At 65.3% G+C, this 25,169-nt stretch overlaps 1 protein-coding gene across 2 annotated transcripts in view; it reads right to left on the reverse strand.

Annotated features, from left to right (window-relative positions):
- Positions 1-866: 866 nt before the first annotated feature.
- Positions 867-25,169, reverse strand: part of ADGRB2 (adhesion G protein-coupled receptor B2) — a 104,032-nt gene continuing 79,729 nt past the window's right edge. The window contains exons 2-31 of one of the 2 annotated variants that reach the window (XM_062014359.1): positions 22,195-22,999; positions 18,025-18,108; positions 16,297-16,461; positions 15,049-15,213; positions 13,559-13,723; positions 12,694-12,858; positions 12,515-12,616; positions 12,303-12,409; positions 11,753-11,947; positions 11,605-11,673; positions 11,392-11,500; positions 11,171-11,317; positions 9,795-9,870; positions 9,620-9,722; positions 9,442-9,485; positions 8,235-8,361; positions 7,621-7,724; positions 7,271-7,373; positions 6,875-7,025; positions 6,306-6,375; positions 6,118-6,184; positions 5,906-5,991; positions 4,269-4,440; positions 4,090-4,185; positions 3,902-3,941; positions 3,110-3,771; positions 2,788-2,823; positions 1,874-1,978; positions 1,670-1,723; positions 867-1,514 (exon numbers count right to left, since the gene is read on the reverse strand). In XM_062014359.1, the coding sequence (XP_061870343.1) occupies positions 1,335-1,514; positions 1,670-1,723; positions 1,874-1,978; positions 2,788-2,823; positions 3,110-3,771; positions 3,902-3,941; positions 4,090-4,185; positions 4,269-4,440; positions 5,906-5,991; positions 6,118-6,184; positions 6,306-6,375; positions 6,875-7,025; positions 7,271-7,373; positions 7,621-7,724; positions 8,235-8,361; positions 9,442-9,485; positions 9,620-9,722; positions 9,795-9,870; positions 11,171-11,317; positions 11,392-11,500; positions 11,605-11,673; positions 11,753-11,947; positions 12,303-12,409; positions 12,515-12,616; positions 12,694-12,858; positions 13,559-13,723; positions 15,049-15,213; positions 16,297-16,461; positions 18,025-18,108; positions 22,195-22,984 (4,539 nt within the window). In that variant the 5' untranslated portion in view covers positions 22,985-22,999 and the 3' untranslated portion in view covers positions 867-1,334. The remainder of the gene's footprint in view (positions 1,515-1,669; positions 1,724-1,873; positions 1,979-2,787; positions 2,824-3,109; positions 3,772-3,901; positions 3,942-4,089; positions 4,186-4,268; positions 4,441-5,905; positions 5,992-6,117; positions 6,185-6,305; positions 6,376-6,874; positions 7,026-7,270; positions 7,374-7,620; positions 7,725-8,234; positions 8,362-9,441; positions 9,486-9,619; positions 9,723-9,794; positions 9,871-11,170; positions 11,318-11,391; positions 11,501-11,604; positions 11,674-11,752; positions 11,948-12,302; positions 12,410-12,514; positions 12,617-12,693; positions 12,859-13,558; positions 13,724-15,048; positions 15,214-16,296; positions 16,462-18,024; positions 18,109-22,194; positions 23,000-25,169) is intronic. The other variant, XM_062014358.1, reaches the window with a different exon arrangement.

The following is a 25,169-nucleotide window of genomic DNA, read 5'->3' on the forward strand; positions in this document are numbered from 1 at the left end:
AGGAAAGGAGGGGCTGGAGCCAGCCCTGGGTCCCCCAAAACGTGGGAGGGAGGCGGGGGGGGGGGGTCCCGGTGTGTGGCAGCTTCCAGTGACCAGAGCGAGGGGATGTGGCTGCTGCTGTCACTGAGAGCAAGGCCAAGGCAAGGGGGGGCATCCCTGGGGAGAGCCCCCAGCACACAGCATCACCCCCAGGGCACTGCCCACACGCTCTTCTTGATGCCCCCCCAGGCTGCCATTGGCCTTCTTGCCCACATGGCTGGCTCACGGTCGGTTTGTGATGGACCAGGGCAGAGCACCCGCTGCCTGAGGTGCTGGGAACCACGATGGAGCCACATCCTGCCCCCCTCTGCCTCAGGTGCTGGGAACCACGATGGAGCCACATCCTGCCCCCCTCTGCCTCATGCCCACAGCCTGCTCTCCCAACACAGCTCCTGGTCCAGCACCAGCCTGGCAGTGCCAGCCCCCCCCCTGCCCCTGTGCCCCATCCCCAGAGGCACCCACACCCTCAGTGCGCGGCTCAGCACCGGCAGGATGAGACCCCTCCCCCCGGTTCCATGCCTCTGCAGAACGCAGGGTAATTGCCTTCCAAGTTACTAATTTGCTCATAGATTAATTAACGTGTAATTTACTGCTCTTGGCTCCCACGATAAGACGCCGATTTGCAAAGCAGAGCGTGGGCAGGGGCTCAGAATGAGCAGGGAGGGGGGAGCAGACAGGCCGGGGGTCCCCACGGGGCGACGACCATCCCCCTCCCCTTCCCCAGCCGCAGCCCTGGCACCCAGCAGAGGCGGCGGCCGCGGCCCCAACGGCACCACAGAGAGTGAACTTTTATTTCCAACAACGACAGCACCTGCCCCGTGGGGGGGGACGGTGGGGAGGGCTGGGGGGGGGCGGCCACGGACCCCCGGGGGGAAGGGGCGGCGGGCGAGGGCAGCCCGGCCGCTGGCGTGCACACGGTGCACTGCGTGAGGAACATCCCGGTAGAAAAGAACAAAGATCCGACGGCCTCGACGGCTGATCCTGCCCCGGGGGGTGCGGGCGGGATCGGAGGGTGGGGAGTGAGCGTGGAGCGGGGCGGGAGGGAGCGCGTGTGTGTGTGTGTGTGTCCGTGTGTCCCTCACCCCCAGCCCCGTGTCCGGAGGGTGACGGGGAGGAGAAACCGCGGCGGAGACGGGCGGGGGGCGGCTGCGGAGCTGGGAGGAGACGGGGCGGGGGGAGCGCGGCCCCTCCCCCGGGGATGAGTCCGGGACCCCCGCGGCCGCCCAGAGGGATGGAGCGAAGCCAACGAGCCCGGCCCTGGGCAGCGCTGGGGGCGGGGGCCGGGGAGGGGAGGGTCACACCTCCGTCTGGAAGTCGCCGTCGGGCGCATCCAGAGCGGCGCACGGACCCTCCCAGTCGGCGCAGCGCAGCTCCAGCCGCTCCCGGTGGGCGCTGGGCAGAGACCCCAACGTCAGCGCCTTGAACGTGCTCCACGGCTTCGGCGGCGCCGGCGGCTTCTCGGGGGCGGCCGCGTCCTGGGGAGGGAGAGCTGCGGTGAGTGGTGGGGGACACAGCCGCGGGGCTCCATCCCACCCCCCAGCCAGCCCCGGGGCACAGGCACCCGCCTGCACCCCCGGGCACACGTCCAGGATGGGGGAGCAGCGGCCCCCGGGGGGATTCGGGCACTTACAGGGGTCGTGCTCTTCTCCCCCCCGCCCGACGAGACGCTCCATCGCTTCTCTCGCTGGGGAAGGAACCCGAGCGCTCAGCCCCAGCCCCGCGGGGAGACCCCATGGCCCCGTCCTCCCGGGGAGGCCTCGGCCCATGCAGAGGGGAGCTGGGGGGGGTTAGGGGAGCAAATGGGGTCACAGGACGGGGGTCTCCACGCCCTCACCTTGGAGGAACCGGCGGCCGGTGCCCGGTACCGGTCCAGTGTGTGAAACTTCTGGTTGAGCTCGTGGTAGAGCTCAGAGTGACGCTTCCGTGTGTGCATCACCTTCTGTGGGGGACACGGGGCCATCAGCCCCCGGCCCTGCCCCGCTCAGCACCCACCTCACCCCTCCCACCCCTCTGCCCTCTGCCCCCCGACCAGCAGCTGAGCTCCCCGCACCTCTCCTGGATGTGCTCCCTGCTCTGCTCCCAGCTGAGCTCCCTGCACCTCTCCTGGATGTGCTCCCTGCACCTCTCCTGGATGAGCTCCCTGCTCTGCTCCTGGATGAGCTCCCTGCACCTCTCCTGGATGTGCTCCCTGCACCTCTCCTGGATGAGCTCCCTGCTCTGCTCCTGGATGAGCTCCCTGCACCTCTCCTGGATGTGCTCCCTGCACCTCTCCTGGATGAGCTCCCTGCTCTGCTCCTGGATGAGCTCCCTGCACCTCTCCTGGATGTGCTCCCTGCACCTCTCCTGGATGAGCTCCCTGCTCTGCTCCTGGATGAGCTCCCTGCACCTCTCCTGGATGAGCTCCCTGCTCTGCTCCCAGCTGAGCTCCCTGCACCTCTCCTGGATGTGCTCCCTGCTCTGCTCCCAGCTGAGCTCCCTGCACCTCTCCTGGATGAGCTCCCTGCACCTCTCCCGGATGAGCTCTCTGCTGTGCTCCCAGCACTGCTCCCAGCTGAGCTCCCTGCTCTGCTCCTGGATGAGCTCTCTGCAGTGCTCCCTCTTGCTCCAGGCATTTGAACCAAGAGCCAGTGCTGGGTGTTGTCTGGTGTAAAACTGCCCCGAGCTCAGCTGCTTGTCAGTGAGCCAGAGGGGAGCAGGGACAGGGGGCTTCACAGTCCCCGGCTGGCACCGACCCGCCACGGGCCTTACCTCGAAGTCCAGGTCGGAATATCGCAACCTCTTCCTCTGGCGGGGCAGACACAGGGCCCAGAGCAGGGGGAGGAGATGGAGAAGAAAAGGGAAAGGTCTTTGCAGGGCTGAGGGGTGACACAGGGAGCGGGGCAGAGGGGGAAGCTCATGCCAACCCCGAGCTGTGCCACGTGCAGGGGACAGAACCCGGCGGGAGACAGGGGGCAAAGGGAGGGAGTGGGCTGGAAGGGGGGTGGGGGGTCTCTCATGCGACCTGCACCGTGCCCACAGGGCTCTGACACGCTCCCCCACCCCCTGCATTCCCCCCCTGCCCCCAGCTCACCTCCAGGGACCCCACTTTCATGGCAGAGCCGGGCACGGTGCGGGGCATGGTGCGGCTGCGCTCCGACAGCTCCGAGGCCAAGATCTGCCTCACCGTGGGGTGCTGCTTGAACTGGAGGCTGTAGGACGGGCCCTTCACCGTCCCGTAGGCTTGGCTCAAGTTCACATTGACGTGATCCAGCGCCACGAAGCCCGGGTAGGCATCGCCCTCGGCCGCCGGCCGCCCCGTCCCGCCGGGCAGCGCCTCCTCGGCACCGGGGCCGCGGCCGCCCTCGTCCCTCGGGAAGGGTTTGAGGCTGCCGCTGCGCCGGGGCAGCAGCATGTAGTCGCTCTCGCGGGGGGGCTCGGGGGCCCGCAGCCAGCCGTAGTCCAGGGGCCTCAGGCTGCTCTCCGTGCACAGGTAGACGGGCGCCGGAGCTTCCAGCCCCAGGGGCTGCGCCGGAGGCTCGGCCAGCTCGCTCAGGCCCGCCACCACGTTGGGTGGCATCTTGGGGACCTGGACCAGGATGCTGGCCGGAGGGATGTTTCCCGGCAGGCTGGAGAAGCCCAGGCCGCTTTCTGAGGTGGTGTTGAGCTTGGGGTCTTCGTCTCCGTCCAGGGAGATACGGGACAAGGTGCCCGTGATGGTGGCGGGGTTGCAGGTGTTCACCTCCTTGAAGAGCACTGAGGGCAGGGAGCGGGGTCAGAGGGGGCTACGGGGGTCCCACAGGACCTTCCCCAGGCTGTGTGGTGCCCGATGGGACACGGTGACATCCCTGTGCCCCCCTGGCACAGCGGGCAGGGGACGCCTCACCTGTCTGACACGCCAGGTCAACGTCCTTTTCAAAGTCTGTCTATAAAAATACAGAAAGAGGGGAAAGAGAAAGAGGAGAGAGAGAGAGAGAGAGGGGGGAGAGGGAAATGAATGCATCTGGGCCAGCACAGGGAGAGGGGAGGGGGTTGCAAAGGAAGCCGTGCCCAGCCCTGCCCTGCCGCACTCACCAGGATCTGCACCTGCCCGTTCTTGCAGGAGTCGGGTGAGTTTTCATTCTCCTCGCTCCTGCACCCCCCCATCTGACACTTCACCACGTCCTGGACCTGCGGGGACAGAGCCCAGAGCCGGTCACGTCCCGCAGCCGGGCTGAGGGGAGGAGGGGAGGGGAGGGGAAGCCACCCCCCACCTCTCTGCGCAGGAAGCCGTGCACCGTGATGATGACGAAGCCCTGGACGGAGTTGAAGACGGCGAAGAGGACCTGGAAGAGGATGGAGCGCCGGTCGGTCATGGCGAGCACGGCCGACATCCAGGTCAGCGCCAGCAGAGGCAGGACCACGCAGGAGCTCCACAGCGATGCCCTGCGGCGGGGAGAGAGGGGCCGGGGTGAGCCCACAGCGCCGGGGCTGCCCCACCACAGCCCCCCCCGGCCATCAGCCCTCTGTGCACCCCGAATGCCCCGTCCCTGCCCCCTCGGTGACCCCTCATCCTCGGTGTCCCCCAGCCCGAGTGCCCGGGGCGCCGCCGGGGACCCCTGGGCTCCTTCTGCCCCCCGGGCTGGGCCGTCAGCGTGGCTGAGGCGGCCTGGGCAGGGCACAGCCACGCGTGCCCCCGTCCCCACCAGGCAGTGAGGGTGCTGGGGGATGCAAGGAAGAGCAGAAAGGGGATTTTTCTCTCTCTCTCTCTCTCTTTCTCTCTTTTTCAGCAGCAGGTTTGGGAGCTGCTTCTATTGAAATGAAACCCCCCCAGTCCCAGCCCAGCCCCCGGCTCACGGCTCAGCCAGCTTCCCGTGCCAGGAAGAGGAGCCCTGGGATGCCCCCGAGGCCAGGACTAGCCCGTGCCACACAGCACCGTGCCCCTCATGCTCTCCCCGCTCCCAAAGCCCCCTGGGGAAGAGGAGCTGAGCCCCCCTCCAGCACCCCAACCCCGGGGATGAGGTGACCTGCGGGAAGCCATGCCATGCAGACGTGATGGCCGCGGTGGCACCCGCCCCGAGCACGCAGCCTTCACCCTGCCCACGGGACCCCCGAGCCCAGAGCCTCCCCGGGGATGGTGCCTGACATCCCCCTTCCCCTCCAGCCCCCCGGGCTCCCGCTGGCGGGGCGCGAGGCCGTGCTCGGGGCGGGGGGCGAGGCGGGCGCGTGGCGGCACTAACATGGCGCTGCTGGCGGTGGCGGAGGTCATGGCCGCGCTGGACACCACGCCGCACTTGGTGCATTTCAGCAGCAGGTTGCCACAGGGAGGAGGGGGCTTGGAGCTACGTGCCCACCACCCCCCCGGTGCCCCGCGGCCAGCGCCGGCCCAGGCGGGGATGCGGGAGCGGGGAGCAAGGCCGGGGCAGAGCGGGGTGGGGGGTGATGGGGGGATTGGAGGGATGGATGGATGGATGGATGGATGGATGGACGGAGGGATGGACAGACACAGGCCAGAAGCAAATGGGAGAAGGACAAGAGGAAGAGAAAGAGAGAAAGAGAGAGAGAGCCGGGTTAGTCGAGGGCAGCGGTGGCTGTTAATGAGGAGCGGGGTGGCCAAGCGGCAGCGGGCCGGGGCGGGCAGGGCTCAGCCCCCCTCTCAGCCGGTGCCAGGGAGGGGGGGCTGCAGTGTGTGACTCCCCCTGCCCCAGGTGTGGGGTGACCCCCCCTCCTCAGCTCCTTGCCCCTCCAGCAGCCCCCAGCAAAGGGCTGTGGTTGCCCCGGGCTCGGCCTCGCGCCGCCCGCCGATGAGCTGAAGTCGGCCCCGTCCTCAGGAGCTGAGCCCAGGCCGTGCCCCGTGGCAGGGGCAGGGTGCTCGGTGCCAGCCCCAGGGACGGCCCCACAGGGCACTTACCCAGCTCGCTGCTTTTTGGACTTATCTGAAATGCCATCGCGGGCCATGAGCTTGTTGAACACAATGATGCCCACCAGCATGTTCACCTTGGGCGAGAGCAGCGCCGGGGTCAGGGCTGGGGGCACCGAGCCCTTCGCCAGCCGGGGCTGGCACGAGCTGGCACCAGGGAAGGGGGTTTTGGGGGGCGGTTCCTGGGCTCGGGGTCAGCTCACCAGCACGATGACGGCGGCGGGTCCCACGAAGGCGTAGAGCAACCCACCCTCCAGCGAGAGCCAGCAGCTGCGGGGCACCGCGGCGCGTTGGGCTGGGGCAGGGGGCACGTGCCCCGTCCCCGTGCCCTGCTGCCAGCCCAGGGCAGTCCCTGTGCCCCCTACGTGCCCCCCACCCCATCCCCACGTACTAGCTCGCTGTCCCGTAGCCTTTGGTCCGTGTGAAACCGACGGAGACTGCGACCACGAGGGCTGGCAACCCTGCAGAGGGGAGAGGAGGCTGGAGCTGCAGAGCTGGCATCGCTGCCCCCCAGCCCCCAGGGATGGGGCTTTCCTGGCACCTGACTGGTGGGGGTGTGCAGGGCCCTGCAGAGCTGCTCCAGCTCCAGCCCCAGCCCCTGCTCCAGCAGCTTCCCCTGGCTCAGGGGGCACAGGAACGTGTCCAGGTGGGGTTGGAAACCTCCTGAGAAGGAGCCTCCACACCCTCCCTGGGCAGCCTGGGCCAGGGCTCCCTCACCCCAGCACCAAAGGACTTGCTCCTCCTGTGCCAGGGGAACTGTGTGTGTTCCAGTTGATGTCCTTTACCCCTTGTCCTGCCCAGCTCCCCGTGGCCTGGCTGGGCAGAAGGTGCCACATCAACGGACCCAAGACACCTGGGTCTGGTTTCCTCCGTTGTGCCTCAGTTTCCCTTTCCAGGGGGTAGCAGGGAGGGCTGGGTGGTGTTTTCCCTCCCCCAGAGCCAGCCCTGCCAGGTTCTTACCCCATCCCAAGCACAAGAAGCGCTTCCTGACCAGGCGTGTCCGGATCCGGCCGATCACCGCCAGGTAGGACTGCCAGGCCTCTGTGAGCACCCAGCAGAAGGACGAGAGGAAGAAGAAGTGGAGGAAGGCAGCTGTCATGGTGCACACACCCTGTGGGGACATGGGGATGTCACAGGGAGGCACCGTGGCACCGTGGCACGGCGGTGGTTAAACTCCCACGGCCCGCACCAGCCTCGTGGCAAAGCCACAGAGGATTTAAGCCCGAGATCGAGTTAATCCAAATCCAATCTGCTGCTGGGAGCTGGAGGGGATGAGGCAGCCAGAGGGAAGAGAGGGCTCAGACCCCAACCACAGCCCCCATGCCCACCCAGGGACCCCACGACGGTGGCACCCACCTTGCTGAGCATCTGGGACTGGCCCACGAGGATGAGGATGTTGGAGGCCAGGATGGAGACGCAGAAGTTGAGCAGGATGATGGAACGCTCCGACTTGATGAACCTGAGGGCAGGAGCAGCGTGGGGCCGGGGTGCCAGCCTGTGCCACATCCCTGTCCCACGTCCCCTGCGTGCCGTGGTGGGGCAGGGACAGTGCCAGGCAGCCCGGGCACCTCTCCCAGGGGGTGATTCCCTTCCCTCCACGTTGAGTTTAATCACAGTTAACCAGGATTAACACCCTTCACCGCCCCCTCCCCACAGGGTCTCATGCCCCAGGTGCCCCCCAGGTGCCCCATCTGTGCCCAGGTCACCTCCAGAAGGCCGCGTAGATCACCAGGAGGGTCAGCAGGGCCATGCAGGACACGGCACAGCCGATCATCAGCGGCACCGACGGGGTGCCCGAGGGGTCCATGGCCTAGTGGGCAACGGGACAGAGGGGGAGAGCAGCTGAGCCCAACCCCCAAGAGCTGCCCCCTGCCCCTCTCTGGGCCCCTCAACCCCCCCTGGCTGGGGACCCCTGGGTGCCGGGAGCAGGGGGGTGGCACAGCCAAGGCGCCTTCCCAGGGACCCGTGCCCGTCTCCATGCCAACGGGGGATGCGGGCGGAATAGCAATGGGGTGGGGGGATGCCCGGGGCTGGGGCTGCCCTCTCCCCTCCTGGCACACATATGGCAGCCCCCTGCTCACCCAAGCCCACCCTTGGGGTGCCAGGGGAGAGTGGGGACCCTTCCCTTGGGTGGTGAGAGACACCTCCCACCGTCCCCCCCTCCATGGAGGTGCCCGCAGGCAGCGCAGCCCCTGCCCCTCCCCAGACACCCCTGGGACCCCCACCTCAGCCAGGCCCCACAGCCTGGGGGTTGCCCCCCATCCAGGGTCCGTGTCCCCAGCAGGCTGCTCCCTGTCCCCATCCCTGTCCTGTCCCCTACCAGGTCTCTGGGCAGCTGGGCGAGGACGGCGAAGGTGGCGAGCTGGCGGCACTGGCATTTGGTGTGTGCTGGGAGGGTCTCCAGGGTTTGGCAGCTCTCCGTGTCCCAGTTTCCCAAGCCAGCATCTCTGATTAATGGGATGAGAGCGAGGGAGAGCAATTTGAAATGATCAAACACACGCAGCCCCTCACGCCTCTCTCCAGTTAACCCTTCGCTGGCCCTGCCTCAGGGAGGCAGATGGTGGAAGAGGGGGCACAGAGCCAGGGCACAGGTTAATCCTGAGCCCGTGGGGAGGGTGAAGCCATCTCTGCTCAAGTTGCCCCCACCTGCCCCGGTGCTGATCCCTCTGGGGAGCTGTGCAACACAAAGGCTTCGTTCTTAATCATCCCACACAGCTTTAGGGAGGGGGGCAGGTGTGGGAGGAGGGATGGCAGAGATGGAGGGGGGCTGAGGCAGCCCCAGGAGCCCACCACATCCCCATCATCCACATTCACATCATCCACATCCACATTCACATCATCCACATCCACATCATCCACATCCACATCCCCATCATCCACATCCACATCATCCACATCCCCCCCAGCGTGAGCCGTGGCAAAGGCAGCAGAGATGTGAAGGCCAAAGCTGCCTGGGAGCAGGTGATGCTGCACAGGAACCCCCCCGGGAGGGAGCTGTGAGGGAGTGGGAACAAGGAATGGAGGAGCAGCCCCAGCTCCCAGTGAGGCAGGGAAACTGGGAACTGGGTCTGTGGGACAGCTGGGGCTGCAGTTCCCCCTGGGCCAGGCTGAGACCTGCCATGCTCATCACAGCCACGTGCCTCCCCATCAGCACAGGGGCTGGACTGGGACCAGTGACACCCCCAGGTGAGAGGGGGACCAGGCACTGCCCCCCAGCACCGTGCAGTGCTGCTCCCCCCTCGCTGTGCCCTACTTTCCCTCGCTCCTGCCACAGCACCAGGCTCCAGGATAACAAATTGCATCTGGCAGGCTGGCGGCAGCCGTGTCCATCCCCGGCGGCACACGGCAGCACGGCCATCCCCTGGCACCACCATGCCCCCCACTCAGAGGTGTCTGGCCCCAGGAAGGGACTCCCCATCCCCCTCCCCACCCAAACAGCTCCCCAGAGATCAATGGGGTGCTGGGGCAGCCCCAATGCCCAGAGTGGCACTGCCACAGGGGTCCCCATCCCCGTGCCCCTCACTCACGTCCTCGAGTAGTCCCAAGTGACGCACTGTGGGTGTGACGTGCCCTGTGGGCAGAGGGACGGGTTAGTGCTGACCCCCTGCCTCGTGCCCACCCCAGCAGGGTATGTGGCACGGAGCTGAGTCCACGTGGGAGCTGCTGGAGAGGGGACCCGGAGCGTGAGGGCACGGGGACACTCACGTTGATGATGTGGGAGAGTTCCACCAGGACGAGGGGCTCGGCGGGTTTGGTCGGCGGGCGCACGGTGACCATCAGCACCTTGGAGGTGACGGCCAGAGGGGTCCTGGAGGGAGGGGCGCTGGCTGTCACAGGGAGGGGGACGTGGGCTGGGGGACAGCGGGGCAGCCCCACTCACCTGGGCGGGGGCAGGATCAGCCCCAGCGTGCGGTACAGCACGGCCCCGATGACAAAGTGCGACGACTCGTCCGACTCTGCAGAGGCGAGAGTGGTGCCGTGAGCCAGCTGGGCACAGATGGGCACAGGGCCCGGTGCACACTCACACCCACACACATGCACACCCCTGTGTGCTCACAACTGCACCTTCACACACGTGCACACTCCCAGCTGGGCACAGACGGGCACAGGGCCCGATGCACACTCACACCCACACACATGCACACCCGTGTGTGCTCACAACTGTGCACCTTCACACACGTGCACACTCCCAGATATGCTCTCAGATGTGCACAGCAACAGATGTGCACTCACATGTGCATCCTCACACAGGTGCACATCCATGTGCACTCACAACTGTGCAGGTCCACACATGTGCACAGCACCAGATGCACACTCACACATGTGCACAGCACCAGATGCGCACTCACACACATGCACAGCACCAGATGCGGACTCACACACATGCACAGCACCAGATGCACACTCACACACGTGCACAGCACCAGATGCACTCACACACGTGCACAGCACCAGATGCACACTCACACATGTGCACAGCACCAGATGTGCACTCACACACGTGCACAGCACCAGATGCACTCACACACGTGCACAGCACCAGATGCACACTCACACATGTGCACAGCACCAGATGCGCACTCACACACGTGCACAGCACCAGATGTGCACTCACACATGTGCACAGCACCAGATGCACACTCACACACGTGCACAGCACCAGATGCACACTCACACACGTGCACAGCACCAGATGCACACTCACACATGTGCACAGCACCAGATGTGCTCACACACATGCACAGCACCAGATGCACACTCACACACATGCACAGCACCAGATGCACACTCACACACGTGCACAGCACCAGATGCGCACTCACACACGTGCACAGCACCAGATGCACACTCACACACGTGCACAGCACCAGATGCACTCACACACGTGCACAGCACCAGATGCGCACTCACACACATGCACAGCACCAAATGCACACTCACACACATGCACAGCACCAAATGCACACTCACACACGTGCACAGCACCAGATGTGCACTCACACACGTGCACAGCACCAGATGCACACTCACACACGTGCACAGCACCAGATGTGCACTCACACACGTGCACAGCACCAAATGCACACTCACACACGTGCACAGCACCAGATGCACACTCACACATGTGCACAGCACCAGATGCGCACTCACACACGTGCACAGCACCAGATGCACTCACACACGTGCACAGCACCAGATGCACACTCACACACGTGCTCTGTCAGGCACAGCCCCTCTTGCCCAGCACAGCCTCACCAGCCGAGGCGAGGCTGAGCACCTCCCTAGGGATGAAGAGCTTGTCCTCGGAGCTGCGGGCCCAATCCTTCATACCCCGCCGCCCCTTCATGGGGAAGTTGATGTCGCTGGAGACGGCGGTGACGGGTTCCCTCTGGATGCTGATCACTGCCGGGGCACAGCGGGTGTCACCGGCCGCCTGCCCGTGCCCGCCGCGGCCCTGCGCCCGTCCCGCCGCTCACCCAGGTTGTCGGTGACGATGAGGGAGCTCTGGAAAGCCTTCAGCGCGTCCCCTACCAGGTGGATGAAGTCCTCCACCACCTTCATCAGGTGCACGGAGCCGGGTGAGACCTGCGGGCGAGGAACCAGCTCCACAGCTGGATGCATCCCCGGTGCTGGGGGCATCCCGGTTGCCACCCCATCCCCGCCACCCGCTCGTGCCCTGTGCCACTCACCTGCTGGGCATCCTCCCACTTGTCCCGGTTCTCCACGTCCACCATGTAGCTCACCACCTGGAAGAAGCGCTGCGGGACCGGGGCTCAGCGGGGCTGGGGGGCCGGGAGAGCTCCCCGGGGCCGTCCCTCACCGCCCCTCGCCCGCTACCTGCACGTCCTCGGAGGATGGGATGTAGGTGGCTCTCTTGAAGGTGTCGGTGACGTTGCGCAGGATCTCCACGGAGAACAGCAGGTCCCCGCTGTAGTAGCTCTTGCGGGCCATGAGCTCCAGGAGGCTCCTCACCACCTGCGACATGCCCTCGCCCGCCAGCACCCGCTGCCCCTTGGCCAGGTGCTCCCGCAGCTTGGGCAGAGAGAGGGGACACACTGGTGTCACTCCCCCTTCCCCCAGCGGCGCTCTGTGTCCCCAGGACCCTCGCCACGCCAGGGCAGTGGGGACACCGCAGAGCTAATGACCATAATTAGGGCAGCAGAGGGGGTCTGAGGGGTTCCTTCCCACCCCAAGAGCCATTTCCCGAGCACAGAGGCTCCCCACCAGCTCCAGGAAGGGCCCTCCTTTCCCAGCCCTGCCTCAGTGTCCCCATGCACGAAGCAAAGGAGCTGCTGGGTTTCCCTGCCCAGGGGGATGGGGCAGACCCCCTGAGCCACGAGGGAAGGGAGGGCAAGAGGGAGGGTCCCGCGCCAGAGCGTGCACCTACTGAGAGATGCAAGTATCGGTACTCGTGGGAGATGCAGCGGGCAAAGCTGGGCACTCCCCAGTAGGCAACGCCGTGGGGGCTCAGCAGGCACCGGCGGCTGGCGGACCCTGCGTGGCACAACCGGGTTGGACACGGTGCCACCCATCACCCCCTGCCCTGCTGCAGGTGGGAGGGGGGCCGGGGGTTGGGGGCTGCCACCCCGTGCCCCTCACCCGTGGCGTTGGGGGGACATTTGTTGTAGATGATCTCCCCGGCAGCCGTTTTCTTCCAGGTCATCAGCATGACGTACTCGTCCTTGCACATCTCGTGGTAGGCTGAGGGGTGAGGGGAGCTCAGGCACAGCCCTGGGGCAGGGCGGTGGGCACAGGCATGGGGAGGGGGTGTCTCCTACCTGGGCACTTCTTCTCGTTGCAGGTCTTCACCTCCTCGCCGGTGCCCTCGCAGGGGTAGCCCTGCACGCCCGTGCCCTCGCACATGCGGAAGCGCCGCTGCCAGCCCGTGTCACACGTCTTGGAGCAGAGGCTCCAGTGGTTCCAGGGACCCCACTTGCTGTCAGCTGTGGGGATGGGGACGCTGTGGGACACCTGGCTCGGCATGGCAAGTGGCAGCCAGGGGGATGGGGACAGGGCAGGGCCGGTGGGCACTGCCGCCTATGCCATGAGCCGAAAGCCCCACAGGGTACAAAGTCCACGGATCAACGATTTAAACCTCATTTAGACAAGACCCAATGTCCCCACTGCAGCCACTGTCCCGCCAGCAGCCCGAGGGCACCCCTGGGTGCGTGGGAGAGCTGCTCCTCCCTCCTCCCCTGAGGCTACCGCGGCAGCTCCGGCGCAGCAACCAGCTCCCCGTGCCCGCCACCGATGCCAAGGGCTCGAAGGACAACAACATGACGGGGTCCATCCTTTGGCCTGCTGACTTACCCCCCCACACACTCCGTGTGCCCCCTCCCAGCCCCAGAGTCACCCCCATGAGCTCGCACACCCGCAGCACACGCCGGGACCTGCAGCCACCGGGCACCGACGGGTCCCCGCAGGGTGTGACGGCAGCGAGGGCACGGGACGAAGGCAGCGACCGGCACGAGGAGAGGGGCACCTGATCCCTGGCATCGCCCTTTGGCTCCCACTCCCTCCCCACCCCAGCAGCGGAGGGTGCCACGGGCACCTCGGCGACACCGCAGCGGCTCCAGGGCACGGTGCCCCAGCGGCACGAGGCCGCTTCCCGCCCCACTCCCTCCCCAGCGCGCGGGGCCTTACTGGGACAGGCGGGGTTGGAGCAGTCCCGGGCGTCGGCGTGGGCCCCGCGGCACTCGGCCCAGCCGTGGGCCGTGACGCTGCACCTGCGCGTGCGCTGCTGGGTGCCGTTGGCGCAGGTGACGGAGCAGCGGCTCCAGGCGCCCCACTCCAGCCACTGCCCTTCCGCTGCGGGGACAAGCGAGAGCGGCGTCAGCCCCCCGCGGGCACCCCACGGCCCTGCCGCCTCCCGCCGGGCCAAGCTCAGCGGCTCGTGGGGAATCCTGGCCTGGGGCGGGGGGATTGGCCCCCCCAGGACTGACCCCTGCTCACAGCACCACCTCCCCGCTGCACCACAGCGCCCGGCCACGCTCGTGGGACCCTGGCATCGCTCCCTGGCAAACACAGCAGCTCTGGCATCGCTTCCCACCAAACACAGCAGCCCTGGCATTGCTCTTCACCAAACTCAGCAGCTCTGGCATCACCCCTGCCAAACACAGCAGCCCTGGCATTGCTCTTCACCAAACCCAGCAGCTCTGGCATCACTCCTGCCAAACACAGCAGCCCTGGCATTGCTCTTCACCAAACTCAGCAGCCCTGGCATTGCTCCTGGCAAATTCAGCAGCCTCAGCACCACTCTACACCAAATCCAGCAGCCCTGGCATCACTTCTGACCAGATCCAGAAGTCGTGGCATTGCTCTTCACCAAACCCAGCAGCCCTGGCATCACTTCTCAACAAACCCAGCAGCCTTGGCATCACTCCAGCCATACCCAGTGGCTCTGGCATTGCTCCTGGCAAAGCCAGCAGCACCCCCACTCTCCACCATGAGCCCCAGCACTGGTGCATGGGCAGGGGCATGGGGGGATGGACCTGCTGGGACCTTTCATTGGTGCAGCAGCACTCCCACGGAGCTGCCACGGTATAAGCCATGTGCCACGGGTGGCACATCCCTGCTGCAGCTGCTGCAGAGAGGCAGCACCCTGCACACCCCACAGCTCCCTCATTTCCCTCCCCTCCCAGCCCACTGCCAGTCCCCACACCGCACGTGGGGTGCCCACGGGGACGCTGGTCACGTCCTGGCATCCCAGGCCATCACTGCAGAAGCCCCACAGCCACCAGCACAGCCAGTGGTGGCACAGAGAAGGAAGGGATGGACAATGTGCTGACACACACAGACCCTGTAGCCGACCCACTCTGCCACCTCCCCGGTGCCCCACGACGTCTCCAGCACTGTGCCTGCAGTGGGGACAGGGACTCCCAGCAGACAGGGAGGGAAGGAGCTGGCTCCTCCATGGTCCCCGTGCCCACAGTGTGGGCTCAGGCCCCTGGCATGGCCGATGGAGACAGGTCTCCACCCTTGTTTCCAGCAGGGACGGGAGGGTGCAGCCCAGGTCGCAGCAGCCACGTGCCCAGGGGCTGTCCCGGGGCTGGAAGCACAGCCCCAGCTCTCAGCCGTCTCCTGCTGTTGCTGGGGTGGGGAAAGGAGGAGCAGGGGGAGAAGCAGGTACTGACCAGGGCAGCTCACGATATTGCAGGGCTTGGCCTGCAGCTCGGGGCCCTCGCAGGGTTTCCCTCCGCGCCGCGGGGCCACGCACGGCCGCGTCCTGGTCCTGGCCCCTCGCCCGCAGGTCACCGAGCACAGGCTCCACGGGGACCACTCCAACCACGCACCGGCAACTGCAACACAGCACAGCGGCCTGGCCACGCGCCCCCGGCCCCGCGGGGCTCCTGCTCCTGGCACCGAGGGGTCCTGGTCATGGCAGACCCCTCGTGCCCAGGGCTCCGCCGGGCACGGTCCCCGGCTCCTCTCCACGTCCCAGCAGCGTCACGCCCAGGTCTGAACCCCGAGGGCCCTGAGCGGGCAGCGGTGCCACTGCTGCTCCTGCCCTGCTCCAGCCTCGCCTCAGGGGTCCTGGCACCGGCGGCACACGTCCCTCCACGCCCACACACAGCTCTGCTCACCCCAACCCACGGCCACACACTGGGCACACGGCACAGCCACGGGAGCTCAGCTCACCCAGGGCAAGAGTGGGGGCACACACAGCACATGAGCATCCTAAAGGATGCTCTGCCCGTTGTGCCAGTGCACTCCCTAGCATGAGGGGGAGTGGGCACCCATGTGTTTTGGAGGTGCAAAGCCCCCAAAACGTGCCAGGCTTGGACAGGGCAGCCCAGCACCCCGAGACCCCTCCACTCCTCAGGGTCCCACACGAGACGCACGGGCAGCACCACGGACAAACGGCACAGAATACGGCCCAGAGAGACCCCCAGCACCCTGCCCTCGCCCTGCCCCGCAGCACTGAGCAGCTCAGTCCCCTCCTGCCCCACCGTGCCAGGCCAGGCAGCTGCCCAGCCCCTCTGCAGCCTCCAGCCCCCACTTCTCCCCCGGCACAAAGCCCAGAGACAACCGGGGGACGCCCCAAGGCTGTGGGGATGGAGGATGGAGAGCAGCTGCCGGCTGAGCTGCTCCAGAGGCACAAGCCCTGGCAGCAGGAGCTGGGGGGTAGGACCCATTCCAGGTGCCTCCCCCAGCTTTGCTGCTCCCCCTGTGCTTTCCCAGGAGCTGGGAAGGTGAGGTGATGGGTGGATGTAACGGGGCTCAGAGCATCGTCCACGACAGCGCTGCGGTGTAAAGCCCCCCTCCTGTCCTCCCCCACCCACAGACACTCCCCAGCAGCACATCCCAGCTCCCCCCAGCCACTTTGGGCAGTGAGCTGGTGCCCTGCAGCGTGCCCCCTGGTGCCCCTGTGCCCCCCGTACCTGGGCAGGTGGCCGTGTTGTTGCAGGCGCGTGTCTCCCGCAGCAGCCCACTGCACAGCGTCCCGTACGGAGAGGAGACGCAGGAGCGCGTCCGCACCTGGGAGCCCTGCCCACACGTCAGGGAACACACACTCCACTGTGACCACTCCTCTGCTGCGGGGTCCCCTGAGGAGACACAGACCCTGAGACACGAGCGGCCTGGGGAAGGTCCCGTGAGAGGAGGGATGGGAAACAGAGCGGGATGGAGACAGGGATGGGAGCGTGGCCAGAGTGGAGCTGGGGAAGGGGCTGGAGCACAAGGGTGCTGGGGAGGGGCCGAGGGAATGGGGGTGTTCAGCCTGGAGAAGAGGAGGCTGAGGGGAGACAGCAGCACTCTCTGACACTCCCTGGCAGGAGGCTGCAAGGAGCTGGGGGTCGGGCTCTGCTCCCCAGTAACAAATGACAGGACAAGAGGAAAGGGGCTCCAGTATCCCCAGGGGAGGTTGAGGCTGGAGCTGAGGCAGAGCTGTTTCCCTGAGAGGGGTGTCACCCCTGTGCCAGGCTGCCCAGGGAGCTGGGGCAGTGCCCAGCCCTGGAGGGATACCAAAGCCGTGGGGCTGAGGTGCTGAGGGCTGTGGGTCAGTGCTGGGCTGGGCAGGGTGAGGGCAGGGCTGGGACTGCAGCAGCTCCAAGGGCTTTAACAACCCAAACCATTCTATGGAAGTGGCTGGGCAGCACCTGTGAGCACAGGGACGGGGACTGGCCCAGGCTGCCCAGGGAGGGTGTGGAGGCTCCTTCTCAGGAGGTTTCCAACCCCGCCTGGACACATTCCTGTGCCCCCTGAGCCAGGGGAACCTGCTGTAGCAGGGGCTGTAGCAGCTCTGCAGGGCCCTGCCCACCCCACCATTCAGGGATTCTAAGGTGCTGCGAGTGACAGTGATGACACTGAGGACATGAACAGGACAAAGGAGCCTGTGACACTCTCTGGACCCAGCACCTGGAGGATTCAGGGCACAGGATGGCACACAGCATCCAGCCCGGGCACTGCAGGCAGCACAGCACGGCTCCCTCTCCCCACCCAGGCACAGCATTGACATTTACAACAACCCTGCTCTTATTAAGCTTGATGATGTCTCTGAAGCTATTGGACAGGCCAGAAGAAAAGGCCATCAGTTTAAATTAAAAAGGAATATATGGAGGAGGGCTCTGAAGGGGACGATTTGTCCTGGAGACAGGCAGGACGTGGGCTCCGGAGCGGGGCTCCCACGGAGGTGACAACATCCCACAGCTGCTCCTCGTCACCCTGGGGTCACCCCATGATTTACCCAGAGGCTCCCAGGGAGGGCAGGACCCCCTGTGAGCACGGAGTGAGGCAGGGAGGGGATCTGCATGCCAGGCACACGGAGCAGGGCTCCTCTCCACATCCATCTCCCGCTCGCCTCCCAGCCCTCGGCCCATAAATCAGGGAGGGATGGGGAGGGGGGAGCAGGGCTCTGGAATTACCCAGATGGATTTGCTAAATAAATACATTTGAACAAAACAATTAATGGATGAGGGCTGGGGGTGTTTTTCCTTGTAGGTTTTTTTTGCTTTACAACCCTCGGAGGAAAGTGTGAAGGAACAACACGGAGCAAACGAAGTGAGTCCGTGAGCAGGAAGCAAAGGGAGCTGGTGCATCTCATCCCCCTGCCCAGGGCTGCTGCCACCAGCCACCTCGTGCCTGTCGCTGTGCCAGGGCAGTGCCAGTACCTGTCTGGGCCATGTAGACACCTGGCTCATCTGCTGAACGTGGCCACTGGGTTTTCACCTTCTGGTTCTCCTCAACAGCATTTTCTGGAAGAGAGAAGCGTCCCAGTGAGAGCAGGGAGAGGATGGGGATGGGCCATTGTGGGTCAAAGGACAACAGGGGGGTACAGAGGTACCACATGGCACCCCTGAGGGAAAGAGCTGCTTGAGCACAGCTGAGCACACTCACAGACACCCCAAAATGTGTCACAGCTCTCCCAGATATGTGTCTCCCCACCACCACAGGGGCTGCAGCTGGAGCACAGCCCAGGGTGCCCGTGCCCACAGAGTGATGGGCAGAGGTGCTCTCCCACCCCCACTTAACAGCTTGCTGCAGTGAGGTGGCACAAATTTATAGCTTGGCTCACCAAAAATAACAAGTGATCCATCAAGAGCACTTGGTGTGAAATTAACTGGCATGTGGAGAGCGCAACGGGAGGCACAGCTGTGGGTGAGGCTCCTTCCCCACACCCTCCCGGCCACCCCCTGTCCTGCAGCAGGGTCCCTTGTCCCCAAACCCGGGTGTGGGATGCTGGGGAGCTGCCATGGACCTGCCCCAGGCATGGCAGGCCAGTAACAGGGCACAGAGATGCTCTGGGCACACAGAGGTGATGCAGGAGTCCAGGAAGGAAGGGACACTTTGCAGTGCTGTAAAACAGACCCAAATTTCACAGAATCCCCCAATGGTGGGGTGGGCAGGGTCCTGCAGAGCTGCTGCAGCTTAAACCCCTGCTAAAGCAGCTTCTCCTCACTCAAGGGACACAGGGACGTGTCCAGGTGGAGTTGCAAACCTCCTGAGAAGGAGCCTCCACACCCTCCCTGGGCAGCCTGGGCCAGGGCTCCCTCCCCTCAGCACCAAAGGAGTTCCTTTGTTCCAACTTGTCCTGGCACCGGTCCCAACCTCCTGCCACCCACCCTTTAGGTATTTATCACCATTGATGAGCTCTTCCCTCCCTCATCCTTCTCTTTTCCAGGCTAAACAGCCCCAGGTCTCACAGCTTTCCCTCATCAGAGGGTGTTCCCTCCTCCCAGCATCTTGATAGCCCTCAGCTGGCCTCTCTCCAGCAGCTCCATGTCTCTCTTGTCCAGGGGAGCTCAGAACTGGGAGGGGTCTGGCCAGCCATGGGACTGAGCTCCCCATGGGAACACCACCCCCCACAAGCAGCCCAGCAGAATCCCACTCATCAGAGTGAGCGTATGGGAAGCCATAAATCCCCAGGATATCCCCTCCCCTCTGTGTGTGACAGACACCCAATTCCATCTCCTTCAGCGAGCACTAAATCCCACCTGTCACTGTGGGGAGGCTGCAGCCACCCCAGCACCCACAGCTCATCCTGCCCTGGGGGTCCCTCAGTGCCCCCCACCACGGCAGGGCTACTGGGCTGCAAGGGCAGGGAAGGGGGTTCTTCTGGACAACTCAAGGTTGTCCCCCCAGAGCCATTTGTGTCCCCACAACCCAGCAGCTGCAGCCCTGCCCCAGCACCACCTCCCCAAGGGGGTGGCTTCTGAAGAGTGATGGGTTTGGGGCACAGGGGAAACACAGCTGAAGAGCTGGAACCCCTTGCAGGCTGTGTCAGGGTGTACCCCCTCCAAAGACCCCCCTCAATGCCCGGTGTCACCCCCCAAAGCTTCAACCTTCTCACACCCACCCACACTCCCTGTGAGCATGGACCCAGTGCTACGTCACACCAGGGCTGCATCTCCCTGGCTCCAGCACATTCCCCTGGGAGAACCATGTCCTGGAGGGGATGGGTAACCCTGGGGGCACCCTGGGAGTGGGGAGGGTCTGGGCAGGCGCCAGCCCCCGCGGCGCTGCGGCGTGGAGCGGAGGAGAGGCGGTGAGATCAGCGCTGGGTGCCCGCCAAGGCTCAGCTCACAGGCGCCATTCAGCCCCCCAGGCCCTGCCTGCCACCACCACCCTGAAAGCAGCCATTCTGCACCCAGGCACAGAGGGACCCCTGGGACCCCCCTGCCCCTCGCTGCCAGGAAGGGTGCTCTGCGCCCGGGGGCACGGCGGGGTCCGGGGAGGCTGGGGCAGCACGTCCTGCCCACAGCTCCGGTGCTGCAGGAACACTGTAGCTCCGAGGGCCTCTGGGTTTTAATTGAATGTCAAATGTAATTTGGGGCAGGAGCAGGAGTTCAGGCTCTCGCCATTGCAGCCCGTCAGCGTGCCAGCCCGTGCAGAGGCGGCAGGCAGCTCGATGCATGAGCGTGCCAGGTCTGCAGGGACCTCCAGCATCCCCTGAGTCATCACTGAGCCCCTCCAAACCAACCAGAATCCCCCCCAACCCCCCAAGAAGAAAGGTGAGGAAGGGACATCCCACAGCCCTGCTCTGCACCAGCAGCCCCTGCGGCATCCCTGCGCCCAGGGTGGGCCGGGCTGACCTTGAGGCTGGTGCTGAACTCTTAACTGTCCCCGTGGAGTTGCATGTAAAGGGGAAAGAGGGGGAAAAGAAAAAGAAGGAAGGAGGAAAAGAACCAAATAAGATCAGCTGAAGCAGCTCCCCTCGGGATGAGGCACTTTATAAGTGCAGCTGTAACGGACCGGGGATTTAGTCAGGGGATCTGCCCATAATGACATTTAGCTCCTGAAATAAATGCTAAAGCCCAATGAAATGATATCTCCACACTCACAGCCCGTCAGCACCACCTAATCTGCCGGATAAAGACTCTGCACAGCCAAGTTGGGGCTCGCTCCTCTCCACGCTTCACCCGGAGCTGGCGCAGCGGGAACATCTGGCCAGATGTGGCCCCTAAAGCTCTGCATCACCTCCCCTGGGCTGGGCAGAGATGCCTCACGGGCAAAGGGAGCACTGGAGTGAAGCAGCTCCCTGCCACGGGCAGCTGACCCCAGTGCCCAGGCTGCTTTATCTTCACTTGAGGTTTCTGCAGCTCCGTAACGAGCAAATGGCTCCATTCCGCCTGGTTAATAGCCCGGCCGCGCCGCGCCGCGTGCCGTGCCGTCCTGCCTGGAATAACAAGCGCCCGGGCTGCAGCAGTCAAGGGTAATTTGCCACAGGAAAGGGTCATTTTACCTGCAAATTGTTTTCTACGTCTCCACCAATGCAGAGTGATAAGGCTCCTGCTCAGGGCTTGGAGTCAGGCGAGCAGCAGCCCTGGGAGAGGCAGCGAGCAAGGCAGCGGGGCCACACAGGCTGTGCCAGAGCAGCCACGGCAAACAGCCCCCCAGGGCTAAGAGGGCTGCCCAAAACACAGCCAGGGCACAGCCAGCAGCAGCTTAAACACGAAGCAAAACTCCCTCGGTGCTGAGGTGAGGGAGCCCTGGCCCAGGCTGCCCAGGGAGGGTGTGGAGGCTCCTTCTCAGGAGGTTTCCAACCCCAGCTGGACACGTTCCTGTGCCCCTGAGCCAGGGGCAGCTGCTGGAGCAGGGGCTGGGGCTGCAGCAGCTCTGCAGGGCCCTTCCCACCCCACCACTGGGGCATTCTGTGATAGTTCAGGTGAGGAGCACATGGAGTTGGGAGTGTGCAGAGGAGTCTGTGCTCAGTTTTGGACTTGTCACTACAAGAAAGACATGGAGGTGCTGGAGTGTGGCCAGAGAAGGGCTGGAGCACAAGGGTGCTGGGGAAGGACTCAGTGAATGGGGGTGTTGAGCTTGGAGAAGAGGAGGCTGAGGGCAGACAGCAGCACTCTGTGACACTCCCTGACAGGAGGCTGCAGGGAGCTGGGGGTCGGGCTCTGCTCCCCAGTGATGAATGACAGGACAAGGGGAAATGGGCTCAGGTAGCCCCAGGGGAGGCTGAGGCTGGAGCTGAGGCAGAGCTGTTTCCCTGAGAGGGGTGTTAGCCCCTGTGCCAGGCTGCCCAGGGAGCTGGGGCAGTGCCCAGACCTGGAGGGACCCCAAAGCCATGGGGTGAGGTGCTGAGGGCTGTGGGTCAGTGCTGGGCTGGGCAGGGTGAGGGCAGGGCTGGGACTGCAGCAGCTCCACGGGCTTCAACAACCCAAACAAACCAAGTCCATGAGTCTGCACAGGTTCCCTGCACCCTGCCCTTGCTTCCCACCCTCCCATCCTGCTCCAAGCCCACGGGCAGGACTCACCCACAGCCCGGCTGCCCCCGGGGACTCACAGCAGGCACAGGCCGCCCGTGCCCGCAGCTCCCCCATCACGCCACTCACCGTGCGGGGCCCTGGGCAGCTCCAGGCCGTGCTGCCCGTCGGGGTGCGGGTCTGGGGGGCAGCAGGCCGGGGTCGGGGCGGTGGGCGCCGGGGCCGCGGGCCGGGTGCCGTTGCGCCGGGGCGCCGGGGCGCTCTCGGCCTGGCAGCTGCAGCCCGCGTGGGTGAAGCCGCAGCGGCGGGCGCCAGGGGCCTGCAGGCACTCCTCGAGCCAGCGGCACAGCACGCTGCAGGTGAACTGGCTGGAGTTGTTGTTGTTGATGAGCAGCACCTCGACGAAGCGGAACTCCAGCGCCTGGGGGGCCAGCAGGCGAGGCGCCGCCTCGGGCTCGGCCGCCAGGCACAGCTGCACAAAGTTCTTGTCGAAGTGGAGGAAGGTGAAAGGCCCCGCGGCCTCGCACAGCTCCAGCTCGGCTTCCTCCTCCTCCTCCTCCTCCTCCTCCTCGGCCTCGGGGCGCCGGCGGGAGGGCGGGGGGCTGGCGGCCTCGCCGCGGGGGTCGCACGTGTAGTTGGCCAAGTAGTGATCGAGCGGCAGCACCATGGGCGAGAAGTGCGTGCAGACCTGCTCCTCCCGGTTGAAGCGCAGGTACAGCGAGTACTTGGTGGGGTCGGGGTTCTCCAGGGTCCAGGAGCAGCCAGAGGAGATGGTGGGGAAAAGGTCCTTGAGGGAGAAGGAGCCGTAGAGGACGCCGGAGGCCAGAGCGGAGCAGGCGCTGGGAGCCGGGTCGAAGCCCCGCGTGAGCCACAGGACAGACGATATCACAGCCAGTAAGAGGGGACCAGCAGCGGTCATCCTATGGCATTTGCCCTGGGGGAGAGGCAGACGGAAAGACAGACACACACACACGCTTACCAGGAGGCTCCCTGCTTTGCCAGGGGACCGTGGAGCTGGCACAGAGGGTGTCAGCACCTTGCACCCAGCTCCTGGGCTGGTCCCTGTTCCCAGCTGCCACCCAGCAGCCATGGAGACCCCTGCCCTGACCCCTGCCCTGTGCCAAGGGGGGCACTTCATGGCCTTTAGACCAGGGACTTTACCCTAAAACCACCAGAGCACAGCCCTGGCTCCCACCCTGCAGCTGGTGGCCCCCCACCACAGTGACTTCCCCCCACTACCCCTGACCAAGCCAAGCACGACCTGAGCAAGGAGCCACCAAACAGCTTCTGCCCAGACAGGGCTATAAAAAGCCTCGCAGCTCCTGCTGCTGCCCCAGAGCCCTGTGGGGACAGGCTGACTGCTCAGTGTGGAGCCCAGGCTGATGTCTTGGGGGTACACAGGCACCCCAACAGCACGGTGTGCCCTCCCCCAGCTGCTGCGAGAGCCCAGCACGGGGTGAAAATCGTTCAAGTCCATATTTCTTGGCCAGCAGGCTGGGTACACAGCAGCAGCACGGCCATGGAGAGCTTTTTAATAACTCATTAATAAAATAGTGCACACGGTGACCTTATTAAGTGGGACCCGAGAGCAGCTCTACAGAGGCCGAGGCCACTGTGCACGTGTCGGCACCGCTCTGCAGGGTCAGCCCATGCCTGGGGACGTGGCACAGAGGGGACAGCCCTGGGGATGCTCAGGGACATGCAGGACAGATGCCATTTCAGAGGTTAATTGCCAAAATCACCTCTCCCCTCTGTCTCAGCCACACATGGGGGATGCTGAGCCCTCAGCACAACACGGGGATGCCTCTCTCCATCCCCAAACATCCCCTGCTCCCAAATCAACCCCTTACCCCAGGCCTTGGTGCTGGGGCATCCCCCTGCTCATCGGGGAGGGAGCCTGGGCCCGGCTGAGCCTGCGCCGAAGCCACGACGGGCACATTACAGAGCTAAAAATAACCCAGCTGTCATGCAACAGGCTGGTGCTGGCTCCTGCACGGGGAGAAAGGGGCTGGGATGGAGCCCCTGGGAGCAGCCAGGCCTGGGGATGGATACAGGCAGGACCCCTTCCCTGATGGAAGCTGGGACATCTGGGGCAAAGGCCACCTTCTTACAGCCACTTCCAGCCCTGGGGAATTCAATGGGCGATTCCTCACTCGCTGGGGCAGCAGCACAGAGCTGGAGGGGGGTCAGCCAGAGTGGGGAGCCCCATGGGCATCCCTCAGCCACGCTCCTCAAACACCCAGGAAGGACCTGGGGTCTCCTGGAGAGTCACAGCCCTCCAGTGCTCTGTGAGAGCCGGGGATGGGAGAAGCAGAGGAGGTGGAGATGAAGGAGGAGGAGGCAGAGGAGGAAGAGGTCAGGCAGGGACATGCTGCTGCTCTGCAGCGAGCTCCCGGGGTTCCCGCAGCCTGGCAGGGACACAAGATGGTGCTTCCTCCCCTCAGCCGGGAGCAGCGAGGAGGGATGCTCCAGCGCTGCCAGCCCTCCTGCCCCGCTCTGGCTGGTGCCCACCGTGCTGCCAGAAAGCTCAGCGGGCACAGGCACCGCCAGGCTGCCCGCTGCTGCACCTCCCTGCATGTTAACCACAGCACCGTGCAACAGCCGCGTGCTGCGGCCCCCGAGGAGCCTCCTCCCAGCCCACAGCCCCTGCCAGGGCCGGCGCCGCGGCTGCCCCAGAGCCGCTGCCACGCTGCAGCTGACGGCCAGAGCTCGTTACAGAGCGGCTCAAATGTGATGGAGCTCGTTGAGCACCAGCCCCGCTCCCTGCAGCGTCTGTTGCTGCTGCTGCTGCAGTGAAAATATTTCACCGAGCCGGGCCCAGAGAAGATCTTTAACATCTGGGGCACAGAGGCACGAGCAGGGGCCACCGTCACCCCCCTACCTGGCACCGCAGCGAGGCCGTCGCATCCCGCAGCATCGCCGCCCGTGCGCCCTGCCCAGGGGGAGCTCAGCCCGAGCGGGGTGCCAGGGCACAGCCCCGCTGCCCAGCACCCCTCTGCCACAGCCTCCATCCGCGGGGGTGAAACCACCCGGCCGTGGCCCGGCACTGCCGCCAAAACCTGCTGCCGGGGGCAGGGCGGCAGCCCCCCGGGACCCCCCGCGCC

This window comes from Colius striatus, chromosome 24, assembly GCF_028858725.1.
Source record: "Colius striatus isolate bColStr4 chromosome 24, bColStr4.1.hap1, whole genome shotgun sequence".
Classification (NCBI taxonomy): Eukaryota; Metazoa; Chordata; class Aves; order Coliiformes; family Coliidae; genus Colius; species Colius striatus.